Source organism: Bombina bombina, chromosome 1, assembly GCF_027579735.1.
Source record: "Bombina bombina isolate aBomBom1 chromosome 1, aBomBom1.pri, whole genome shotgun sequence".
NCBI classification, from domain to species: domain Eukaryota; kingdom Metazoa; phylum Chordata; class Amphibia; order Anura; family Bombinatoridae; genus Bombina; species Bombina bombina.
The window spans coordinates 1,384,528,798-1,384,541,422 of NC_069499.1; the positions used below are offsets into that span (position 1 = coordinate 1,384,528,798).

Below are 12,625 nucleotides of genomic sequence, written 5' to 3' on the forward strand. Positions count from 1 at the left end.
ATCCCAATTGCATCTCGGATTGTAAGGATTTTATTGTCCTTGGTGATATACAGGGCAAATGGGAAACCCCACCTATATTGGATTTGGTTTTTTCTGAGAAGAGTAGTTAGGGGTCGCAAGGTGCCCCTTCTCTGCAAAGTTCTGGTACTCAAGTCCTGGAAAAAGTGTATTATATTACCCCTAAATTTAAAGGTTGGTTGCTTGGCTGCTTCTCTGAGAATTTTATCCTTTTCCGGATACCTTAAGAACGCCACAATAACATCTCTGGGAGGGGAGTCAAGTTTAGGCCTAGGCTTTAAGGCTCTATGGGCCCTCTCTATTTCTATTTCTGTTGAGGGATCCGTCCCTGTGATTGCGCAGAACAGTTGATGGAGATAGGAGGGGAGGTCCTCATTCTTTATTGATTCTGGGATGCCTTTCAGTCGGATGTTACTTCTTCTTCCCCTGTTTTCCATGTCTTCAATCTTGTCCAACAAGTCATCTACCACTTGTTGTTGTTGTGAGACCTGCTGGACCGCCATTTCTACATCCTCTATTAGGTTGTCACTGTTATTTTCCAAGGTTTCAACTCTAGTGCCGAGTTCAGAAATTTCTCTTTTGATGTCACTTAAGCTTTCATTCATAGAAGTATGCATAGTGTCTATCTTGGACCATAATTTGTCAAAGCTGTTTGTAATGTCTTGTTTGGAAACAAGCATACGTAGGTCCGCTCTTGTCAGGGGGGTATCTTCATCTGCCAGGTCAGATGCGATCAGAGAAGGTTCTTTGTCTCCTTCCATCTCTTTGGACATACTGTGTGGAATGTCGCCCTGTGACGGCTTAAAAAAGGAGGAGACAGGTGTATTCTTGTTTGTTTTCTCCAACTTATTCAGTCTTCTAGAAGCCATTACAATCTCTTGGCACATGAGCAAATAAGAGGGGCGTCAATTCTAATTACTTGTCTGCCAGGATAAAGTGTCCTTAAATCACTCCTCTTCTTGTAATATCTGCTGTGAGATTAACAGGGTCTTTCGGGCTGTTATTTACCTTTTGTCCACAAGATGGCAGTCTTGCAGTGTGAATGTAAGACTTATGTTAAGTATGGGGATGAAAGCAAAGGCTTGGCTGGTAATCAAAATAAAGGCCCAAAACTAAGCCTCCTTCAATTTCAGTCTGCCTCTCCTCCGGAGCTGAATGTCACCCAAAGTCCCAAAAGTACAGACCAAGCAGGATCTTAGAACCGGTCCCAGGATAATCAGTAGAGAAAGGCCAGATAAACCCCTACTGTCTAGTTACATCTGCGGTGTATTGAATTAGGGGGACCTGATGTAGGTGCCACGTGGTTGGGTTAGGCCTTCAATACAGCCCCTGTGTGATATGCTTCTGTAACGCTGTTCAGCTATCTTGATACACCATTATTTCCTATGTTATGCATATTAAAGTCATACAACCCACATTAGATTGTGAAGCCTCTCCCTGTCCGGATTATCTAGCATCTTGGTGGGATATTTATATTTCAGCCTCAGTTGAATAACGTGTCCTTCATTTTTTGTATAGGCAGTGTCTGGCCCATTTAATATAACTTTGAACACTGTGAGCGTGTGGGGATTACTCACTCTGACTGGCCGGATCGTCTGTAGTGCTGAGGGCTGAGCGATTCCTCGATATACCAGGAAGGGATTGCTAGTTGCATTGTCCGGGTGAGATGCGCTGCTGCCCGCAAGCTCCCTGTTACTTGCTGCGATGCTGTCTATAGGCGAGGGAGGAGGAAAGATGGCGGTTCCCGGGATAAATTCCTTGCCCTCTGTTTTCGTCTCCTCCGGTCAGATGCGATCAGCTAATGGCCCCACTACAGCTCTTTGGTGTATTAGGGTATTAAGGGACTGAAATAACCCCCATAATATGCTCTAGTCTTAGGATTTAGGACCCTAACCCTGATCCAGCACACGGAGCTCTAACTAAAAGCTACCATCTTGGAGCTCCGCTTGGCTCCGCCCCCTCTAGATTATCTATTTATATAGCCCATGAAGTTTTTTTTTTTTAAATAAATGTATAATTTTGCTTATTTTTAAATAGCATTGCTCTGATTTTCAGACTCCTAACCAAGCCCCAAAGTTTTATTTGATTACAGTCAGCTACCTTCTCCAGCTTGCTCCTGTTTGTGTAAAGGGTCTTTTCATATGCAAAAGAAGGGGGAGGGGGGGAGTGTCTTATTTCCCACCTGCAGTGGGCTTTCCAGCTACCTTTTCAACAGAGCTAAACTGACAGCTTCTAAGTAAGTTTGTAAACCATTTTATACTGGATTTTTATATCAGTATCTGTGCATATTATTCTTTATAGTAGTGTCTATTACATGCAGTTATATGAAAATGAGTGTATACTGTCCCTTTAATGTTTATTGAGAGGGTTTCTAAACTCAGAAGTAATTGTAACATTATTATTTACCTACATTTAGACAACAAGATTCTGAAACTTCAGTTAAAGGACAGTAAACATCTTAAAATGATAATATAAAATTATTAAATATATGTAGTGAAACACATTTGTAATATACGTTCATTATTTATTTTGCCCCTTTTCATGTAATTTAAGTCAGATTTTTTTATTTTTTTTTATTTCTAAGGTACTGGAAATTGACAAAGCAGTCTTCTTATAGCTAACCATGCTACATATCTGTCCCTATTTGGACTCAGCAGTGCTTATTAGATAACGAAGTACAAAACAATGCACTTTTTAATAACATGAGGAACATTGTCTACACCAATAAAAAGTCTGGATTGGCTACTCCAAATAAAGTAAGTGGTGGGGGCAGTTTGGCTGCTGAAAACTGCAGCAAACTGTTAATTTGTTTTTAAAATGTTTACACTTGGCTAATATGATATTCTATAGCAATACAACAAAAATGTCCTGTAATTAGAAGGCGTTTAGTTTTACCTTTAATTAACAAAATATGTTAACAGAGACTAAAAGAAACCATGCTACAATCTGAAGTAAGCCAGTGCCAAGGACATTGTGTTGTGTGTTATAAGAGACAGAAATCATGCTTGATTATTTGTTTAATCTAATACAAAATCTTAACTGAATACTTCCAGATGTCAACTAAATGCTCATCACATATAAATAGCTTATCTCTGAATGAACATGTCAGGGACTAACAAGCACTCCCCTTACATTATATGTCGCAAGAGCTTCAGAAACACTTTTCTCAATAAATTCATCAGTGATCCTGCGTGAAGGATGCTCGTTAAACACAGAATTCATTAGGGCAATCTTTGCAGCACTTCTCCTGGCCTCAGCCTTTGTGGGACAGAACTAGAAGGAAACAATAAAAAAAATGCATTAGAAAAAACCTAAGCCAAGGATGTTTTTATCCTATTCATTGCAGCTAGTCTGATGATACAACCCAGATCTAACATCCTGAAGTCATTAGGCAAACATTTTCCAGAGAGGAGATCCAAACCGAGGTGGACAGAAATGAAAAAGGCAGCTGAACACGCAGTACTGAGATCATGATGCTATTTTAAATGCACAAGATGAAACAATAGTAATAAAAACGACCTACAAATTCTGCATTCATTTATGTAGAGGTGTAAAGATTTTACATGATGTTTGCTACAAGAGAGGGCGTTACCTGAAAACTTCCAAAGCAGCTTCCTCCTGGCAAGGTGACATAGCAGACATAAGGAGGGCTATTAGAAGGGACCATCTCATACACCACCAACGCTCCGTTTTTTAGGTCAGCACCACGTGTTTGCTTCATTTGCCAGAACTCTTGGAGAGCTTCCACCACATTTACTGGGACAGGAGAGGAAGTTTTATTAAACTATACATTTTACAATCACGCAGCACCATTCTAACGAATATAGAAAGCTACATGACATTTGTTGTAAAGTGATATATAAAGGTGTCCATGATCAGACCTGAGCTTTCCTAAAGTTTAAAGGTACATGACAGCACATTTTTTTCTTTCATGATTCAGATAGAGCATACAATTTTAACCCCTTAACGACCGAGGACGTGCAGGGTACGTCCTCAAAAAAAAGGCAGTTAATGCCTGAGAACGTACCCTGCACGTCCTCGGTTTGGAAAGCAGCTGGAAGCGATCCTGCTCGCTTCCAGCTGCTTTCCGGTTATTGCAGTGATGCCTCGATATGGAGGCATCCTGCAATAACCTTTGGTAGCCATCCGGTGCAGAGAGAGCCACTCTGTGGCCCTCTCTGCACCGGAGATCGGTGGCTACCTGCGTTGGTGGGTGGGAGCCGGACCGGGAGGCGGGTGGCGGCCATCGATGGCCCTGGTTATGTGCAGGGGGGGCGGGATCGTGGGCGGGGACGAGCAGGGGCGCGCACGGACGCGCGCGCGTGCACGGGAGGGCGGGGGGCGGGCGCGTGCACGGGGAGGGAGCGGGTGGGAACCGCTACACTACAGAAAATGATTTAATAAAAAATGTATAAATATCGAAAATCTTAAAAAAAAAAAAAGATCAGCAAGGTGGTGGGGGATTGTCTGTGTGGGGGGGGGAAGCTACACTACAGAAAAAAGCCCCAAAAAAATAAAAAAAGCACTTTTTTTTGCAAACTGGGTACTGGCAGACAGCTGCCAGTACCCAAGATGGCCCCCAATGAGGCAGAGGGGAGGGTTAGAGAGCGGTTTTGGGGGGGATCAGGGAGGTTGGGGGCTAAGGGGGGGATCCTACACCCTAGCATATGTAAATATGCTAAAAAAAATTTTTATTTTTTTTAAAAAACCCTTTTATTTTAGTACTGGCAGACTTTCTGCCAGTACTTAAGATGGCGGGGACAATTGTGGGGTGGGGGAGGGAAGGGAGCTGTTTGGGAGGGATCAGGGGGTGGGATGTGTCAGGTGGGAGGCTGATCTCTACACTAAAGCTAAAATTAACCCTGCAAGCTCCCTACAAACTCCCTAATTAACCCCTTCACTGCTAGCCATAATACACGTGTGAGGCGCAGCAGGATTTAGCGGCCTTCTAATTACCAGAAAGCAACGCCAAAGTCATATATGTCTGCTATTTCTGAACAAAGGGGATCCCAGACAAGTATTTACAACCATTTGTGCCATAATTGCACAAGCTGTTTGTAAATTATTTCAGTGAGAAACCTAAAATTGTGAAAAATTTAACTTTTTTTTCAATTTGATCGCATTTGGCGGTGAAATGGTGGCATGAAATATACCAAAATGTGCCTAGATCAATACTTGGGGTTGTCTACTATACTACACTAAAGCTAAAATTAACCCTACAAGCTCCCTAAAAGCTCCCTAATTAACCCCTTAACTGCTGGGCATAATACACTTGTGGTGCGCAGTGGCATTTAGCGGCCTTCTAATTACCAAAAAGCAACGCCAAAGCCATATATGTCTGCTATTTCTGAACAAAGGGGATCCCAGAGAAGAATTTACAACCATGTATGCCATAATTGCACAAGTTGTTTGTAAATAATTTCAGTGAGAAACCAAAAGTTTGTGAAAAAATTTGTGAAAAAGTGAACGATTTTTTGTATTTGATCGCATTTGGCGGTGAAATGGTGGTATGAAATATACCAAAATTGTCCTAGATCAATACTTTGGGATGTCTACTAAAAAAAAATATATACATGTCAAGGGATATTCAGGGATTCCTGAAAGATATTAGTGTTCTAATGTAACTAGCACTAATTTTGGAAAAAAGTGGTTTGGAAATAGCAAAGTGCTACTTGTATTTATGGCCCTATAACTTGCACAAAAAGCAAAGAACATGTAAACATTGGGTATTTCTAAACTCAGGACAAAATTTTGAAACTATTTAGCATGGGTGTTTTTTGGTGGTTGTAGATATGTAACAGATTTTGGGGGTCAAAGTTAGAAAAAGTGTGTTTTTTTCAATTTTTCCTCATATTTTATATTTTTTTTTATAGTAAATTATAAGATATGATGAAAATAATGGTATCTTTAGAAAGTCCATTTAGTGGCGAGAAAAACGGTATATAATATGTGTGGGTACAGTAAATGAGTAAGAAGAAAATTACAGCTAAACACAAACACCGCAAAAATGTAAAAATAGCCTTGGTCCCAAACGGACAGAAAATGGAAAAGTGCTGTGGTCATTAAGGGGTTAAACAACTTTCTATTATACTTACATTATCTAATTTGCTTCATTCTCTTGGTATCATTTGCTAAAGGAGCAGCAATGCCCTACTGGAAGTTAGCTGAAAGTTAATGACAAGAGGCATATATGTGCAGCCACCAATCAGCAGCTTCTAAGATTACCTAGGTATACTTTTCAACAAAGCATACAAAGAGAACAAAACTAATTTGATAATAGCAATAAAATGGAAAGATATTTAAAATTGCATGTGTTTTCTGAATAATAAAATAAATAAATGTTATTATAATTTCAGCTCTGGTTAGTTTTTAGTAAGTTTTTTTTTTTACTTAGGTTCATCTAAAAAAAAGGATATTTAAAAAATATCTTCTTGATAAGCCAATATTTTCTTGCCATACTAGCAGAGCCCTTCTCCACTAGGAAAACAGTTGCAATTGTCATAGTTAACGTACTGCTCAGGTTCCGAGCGGAAACTGCTGGTTTAACTGCTCCCTTTAATCTTCTTGCCAGATTTGCTGTACTTGCAGATTTTTCTACAAGATCATTTAAACCTCTGTACAAATATACTGCACTTGCTATACCAACCCAACCAGCATGACTTCTAATATCTAGTGGTGCAAGTTTCAAATAAAGCAGCACAAATTACATGGACTTGCATAGGCCTCTGTAAATAGCTAGCATTTCATTCACCTGCACCCATGAATGCTACTGATATCAGCACTGATGACTGGTGCACGAATGATCACCTTGGTAATTACTATTTAACATTGTTTTTTCTTACGTATAATATGTGAAGACCTTTGTATAGCACTTGATAAGGAGTTGCAATTTAACTTCTAATAATGCCTTGCATATACCTACAATCAATCATAAAAGTCCAGCTCACACTGTTATTAGATGGGTGCACGCTATAGCTAGGCACTGCACAGCCCAGCAAACAAATTCCAGAGCAAAAAATGAATAGCAGCACTCCAATAGAGTTATCTTCAAACTTTTATTGCATATCCAGGAGTACAAAAAGACAGCAACGTGTCTTTTTTTACTCCTGGATATGCAATAAAAGTTTGAAGATAACTCTATTGGAGTGCTGCTATTCATTTTTTGCTCTTGCATATACCTACAAACAGCAGTAACACCATACATTGTGCCTCCTTTAAACCTTTCCCTAACATCAGGCACCACATTCCCATCTTCCAGTGACGCTTGGTACCAGTGTCTGCTTCCTTAATACAGAATGGAACTGTCATTTATTTAAAGGGATATGAACCCCCCCCCCAAAAAAAAAAATGTTATTCAGACAAAGCATACCATTTAAAAAGAAAAGTTTCCAATTTACTTAAAATTATAAACACACACATCCAGAGCGCATCAGGCTTCTGCTTTTTCTTTGTAGCGTGCTTCAGTGTCAGAGTCAGACCACATGACCGGTGCTGGAGAACCCCTTCCGTTAGAGCGGCACACACACTGTAGTAAGGTAAGAAGTAACTTGGCACTCAGAGTAAAGCCGAGAGCCAGATATGCAGAGAGTAAAACTTGAACCTTTATTGGAAGTCCATAAAAACAATGGTTCCTTAAAATGACATCTTAGCTACGAAATCGATAGACAATCATCTCTGGATCACGGCTTTACTCTAAGTGTGGACTTACTTTTTCACTTCTGTTATCAAATTTGCTTTGTTCACAGGATGTTCTGTGTTCAAGAGATACCTAGGTAGGTATCTGAAGCACTACATGGCAGGAAACAGTGCTGCCATCTAGTGCTCTTCCAAATGGATAACATTCTTGCAAACTGCTGCCATATAGTGCTCCAGAAATGGGCTGGCTCCTAAGCATATGTCCATGATTTTCAACAAAAGATTCCAAGAAAACAAAGAAAAATTGACGTTAGAAGTAAATTAGAAAGTTGTCTAAAATTGCATGGTCTATCTGAATCATGAAATATTTTTGGGGGTTCAGATCTCTTTAAGCTTCCCAAAATGGCACTATTTGCCATAAAAATGCTTCACTTATTGCTTTTCTTCACAGACAATGCTTTCCGGTGCTCCTCCCTCATCCCCTTACCTTGATCTCCCTGTGAAATTGCAGGTACTGTGATTCTTTCTTGACTATGCCTAGTAGCAGCTTTTTACTATCCTTTAACCCCTTAACGACCAAGGACGTACGCCACACGTCCTCAAAAAAAATACAGTTAATGACCGAGGACGTGTGGCGTACGTCCCTGGTCTGGAAAGCAGCTGGAATCGATCCTGCTCGCTTCCAGTTGCTTTCCGGTTATTGCAGTGATGCCTCGATATTGAGGCATCCTGCAATAACCTTTTTTAGCAATCCTGTGCAGAGAGAGCCACTCTGTGGCCCTCTCTGCACCGGGCATCACCGGCTAAATTCGTTGGTGGGTGGGAGCCGGTTCGGGAGGCGGGTGGTGGCCATCGATGGTCTTGATGATGTGTAGGGGGGCGGGATCGTGGGCGGGGGTGATCGGAGGCGCGCACGGGCGTGCACGGGAGCGTGCACGGGGAGGGAGCGGGTGGGAACCGCTACACTACAGAAAAAAAGTTGTATTAATAGTTAAAAAAAATAATATTTATATATATATATATAAAATACATTAGTCAGGGGGTGGGGGATGCTACACTACAGAAAAATAACATAATTAAAAAAAAAAAAAATTCTCTTGCAAACTGGGTAATGGCAGACAGCTGCCAGTACCCAAGATGGCCCCCAATAAGGCAGAGGGGGGTTAGAGAGCTGTTTTGGGGGGGGATCAGGGAGGTTGGGGGCTAAGGGGGGATCCTACAAAGTAGCATATGTAAATATGCTAAAAAAGTATTTCATTTTTTTTTTGAAAAACACTTTTATTTTAGTACTGGCAGACTTTCTGCCAGTACTTAAGATGGCGGGGACAATTGTGGGGTGGGGGAGGGAAGGGAGCTGTTTGGGAGGGATCATGGGGTCTGATGTGTCAGGTGGGAGTCTGATCTCTACACTAAAGCTAAAATTAACCCTGCAAGCTCCCTACAAACTACCTAATTAACCCCTTCACTACTAGCCATAATACACGTGTGATGCGCAGCAGCACTTAGCGGCCTTCTAATTACCAAAAAGCAACGCCAAAGTCATATATGTCTGTTATTTCTGAACAAAGGGGATCCCAGAAAACCATTTACAACCATTCGTGCCATAATTGCACATGCTGTTTGTAAATAATTTTAGTGAGAAACCTAAAATTGTGAAAAGTTTAGCGTTTTTTTAATTTGATTGCATTTGGCGGTGAAATGGTGGCATGAAATATACCAAAATGGGCCTAGATCAATACTTGGGGTTGTCTACTACACTACACTGAAGCTAAAATTAACCCTAGAAGCTCCCTACATGCTCCCTAATTAACCCCTTCACTGCTGGGCATAATACACGTGTGGTGCGCAGTCGCATTTAGCAGCCTTCTAATTAGTAAAAAGCAAAACCAAAGCCATATATGTCTGCTATTTATGAACAAAGGGGATCCCAGAGAAGCATTTACAACCATGTATGCTATAATTGCATACGTTTTTTGTAAATAATTTCAGTGAGAAACCTAAAGTTTGTGAAAAAAATTGTGAAAAAGTGAACAATTTTTTTTTATTTGATCGCATTTGGCGGTGAAATGGTGGCATGAAATATACCAAAATGGGCCTAGATCAATACTTTGGGATGTCTTCTAAAAAAAAATATATACATGTCAATGGATATTCAGGGATTCCTGAAAGATATCAGTGTCCCAATATAACTATCGCTAATTCTGAAAAAAAGTGGTTTGGAAATAGCAAAGTGCTACTTGTATTTATGGCCCTATAACTTGCAAAAAAAGCAAAGAACATGTAAACATTGGGTATTTCTAAACTCAGGACAAAATTTAGAAACTATTTAGCATATGTTTTTTTTGGTGGTTGTAGATGTATAACAGATTTTGGGGGTCAAAGTTAGAAAAAGTGTGTTTTTTTCCATTTTTTCCTCATATTTTATAATTTTTGTATAGTAAATTATAAGATATGATGAAAATAATGGTATATTTTGAAAGTCCATTTAATGGCAAGAAAAATGGTATATAATATGTGTGGGTACATTAAATGAGTAAGGGGAAAATTACAGCTAAACACAAACACCGCAGAAATGTAAAAATAGCCTTGGTCCCAAACAGACAGAAAATGGAAAAGTGCTGTGGTCATTAAGGGGTTAAAGGGATATAAAACCTATTTTTTTCATTCATGGTTCAGATAGAGCGTGCAGTTTTAAGCAACTTTCTAATTTACTCCTATTATCAATTTGTCTTCATTCTCTTGGTATCTTTATTTGAAAAAGCAAGAATGCAAGCATAGGAGCCGGCCCATTTTTGGTTCAGCACCTAGGTAACGCTTTCTAATTGGCTGTCTAAATGTAGCCACCAATTAGCAAGCGTTACCCAGGTGCTGAACCAAAAATGGACCGGCTACTATTCTTAGATTCAAATAAAGATACCAAGAGAACAAAGAAAATTTGATAATAGGAGTAAATTAGAAAGTTGCCTGCTCTCTCTGAATCATGAACATTTAAATTTGACTAGACTATTCCTTTAATGCATCGATCTCCCTTTTCTCACTCGCAGGCACAGAGAGAAATCTCACAAAATCGTTTGAAGTTTTGTTTTCAGCATTAGATTTTTATACAGGTATACCTCACTTTATAGCGCTTCACTTTACAGCGTTTCGCTAATACAGCGCTTTGTGGAGCTGAAGTTCATCCTCCAGTGATTTTGAAACAGTACAGTAATCATTGTGAGATTGCGAGTAAAGTGACTGGCACCATTTTGTTATGATTAGTTCTCTCTGTTTACAGCATTACAGTGCAATCTGTGTCTCAGTGCTATAGTCTGGCAAATTTTACTATAGTCATTGTCACTATTTTACAGGTACAGTATTTATTGAATACAGTGCTGTGCTAGTGTTAAACTAAACGTAGCACTATTGCACCCCTAACATATGTTAGTTTAAACATGTTTTCAAGTTTTTAAACACACTGCAAGTGAAAAGAAAGCTAAAACTGCCTTGTTTAACTTTAAGGCGGTTTTCACTTTACAGCAGGGCTCCGGTCCCTAACCCGCTGTATGAGCGGGGTATACCTGTATATGTGTTCACACCCAGAACCCTATATAGCTAAATTAAAAGCTCTGAAACAAAATTTCCCTTTCTAAAATAATTTGAAGGACCTCGTCGTACTGACAAGACGTCTTAGATCATCTCGCTAGAGCAGAGAGCTTCAGATCATCAGACCCTTAGGGCCTGTGTTCTAGCAAAATTATCTAAGAAGTATTTTCAGTACTGTGAGGTCCCTTGAAGAATTTTAAAGACGCCATATTTTGGCTTGAGGGCTGTTTAGCTAGCTATGATTGGTTCTGGATGTGGAGAAGCACCTGCATTACAATATAATGCTTAAACAAAACCCCCAAAGATGTTATGTTATTTGTATCCATGCCTGAGAGTATATGATCATCAGGCCCTCCTTTACCAGACAATTCTGGCTGTGTATGTTTGGCACTACCTTCTAATTCACCTATATATGCTATGCATGTGCCTGCCAACCTCTGTAGATCTTAATATCTGCCACTGCTGTTTTATCCCTCAATAATGCCTGATACTACCCTTCTATAACGCCTAACACCAGCTGCTCATTCTTGGTACTGACCTTTTTAACTATTACCATCCCATATAATGACTGCCATTATAGTCTCCATTACCTATAATGACTGGCACAATCCTCTATTACTACCTTCATGCCCTGCTATAATATATGGAACTGTCCCTAGTTCATGTTGTTTTCTCGCACTCACCCCTCCCGTATCCCTGTGTGTGCTTGGCGAAGCTCCTCACCACGGCCTCCACTGCCTCTCTGAGCACGGCTGGATTTCCCGGACTTCCAGGAAGACCAATCGGGGGTGGAGCGGCTGAACTTCCAGTAACACCGGGCCTCAGCGAGCGAAGAGTACCCGTCGAGACGCCGGCCCCAACACCGGGCTGCAGTCGCTGAGCACGGAGCGTATCCATTATAACGGGATGAGGGATATGGAGATTCTCACTCAGCAAGGAAGCGGGGAGGGGAAACAGACGCCACCAATCAAAATACTGAATCTCTGAAGATGCTGAGATTGCAGCCTATCAGGGACGAAAATAACTGTCCCGGGCTGCCAATCATTGGAATTATGCAAAGCCTTTTACAGTAGTTTACAAGTGATCCTCTATCAATCATGCAAAGAGGCGTGGTTATTTCCATATAGTAAGCAGCTGATATGTCAATCAACAAGTATAGGACTCCTAGCTGTCAATCACGAAAAGGGGCAGTGTTAGCTCCTTGATGTTGCACTAAAGTACACACAAGTGATGAGCAAACAAAATGAAACAAATCATGAACTTGTAACAGCTTCGTGATTGAGATGTTTTACGAATTTACCACTTATTAACATTCAGTTCATTAGGTCCTTGATACAAAACGCATTTTACCATTGGGTATTTATTATGGGTATACACCTTACACCATTGT

The 12,625-nt window shown here is 40.3% G+C and overlaps 1 protein-coding gene across 1 annotated transcript in view; it reads right to left on the reverse strand.

Moving 5' to 3' along the window:
* Positions 1–12,201, reverse strand: part of LIX1L (limb and CNS expressed 1 like) — a 39,940-nt gene extending 27,739 nt beyond the window's left edge. The window contains exons 1-3 of the mRNA XM_053704491.1: positions 11,919–12,201; positions 3,611–3,774; positions 3,151–3,291 (exon numbers count right to left, since the gene is read on the reverse strand). Coding sequence (XP_053560466.1) covers positions 3,151–3,291; positions 3,611–3,774; positions 11,919–12,132 — 519 coding nt within the window. The 5' untranslated portion in view covers positions 12,133–12,201. The remainder of the gene's footprint in view (positions 1–3,150; positions 3,292–3,610; positions 3,775–11,918) is intronic.
* Between the last annotated feature and the right edge of the window lie 424 nt (positions 12,202–12,625).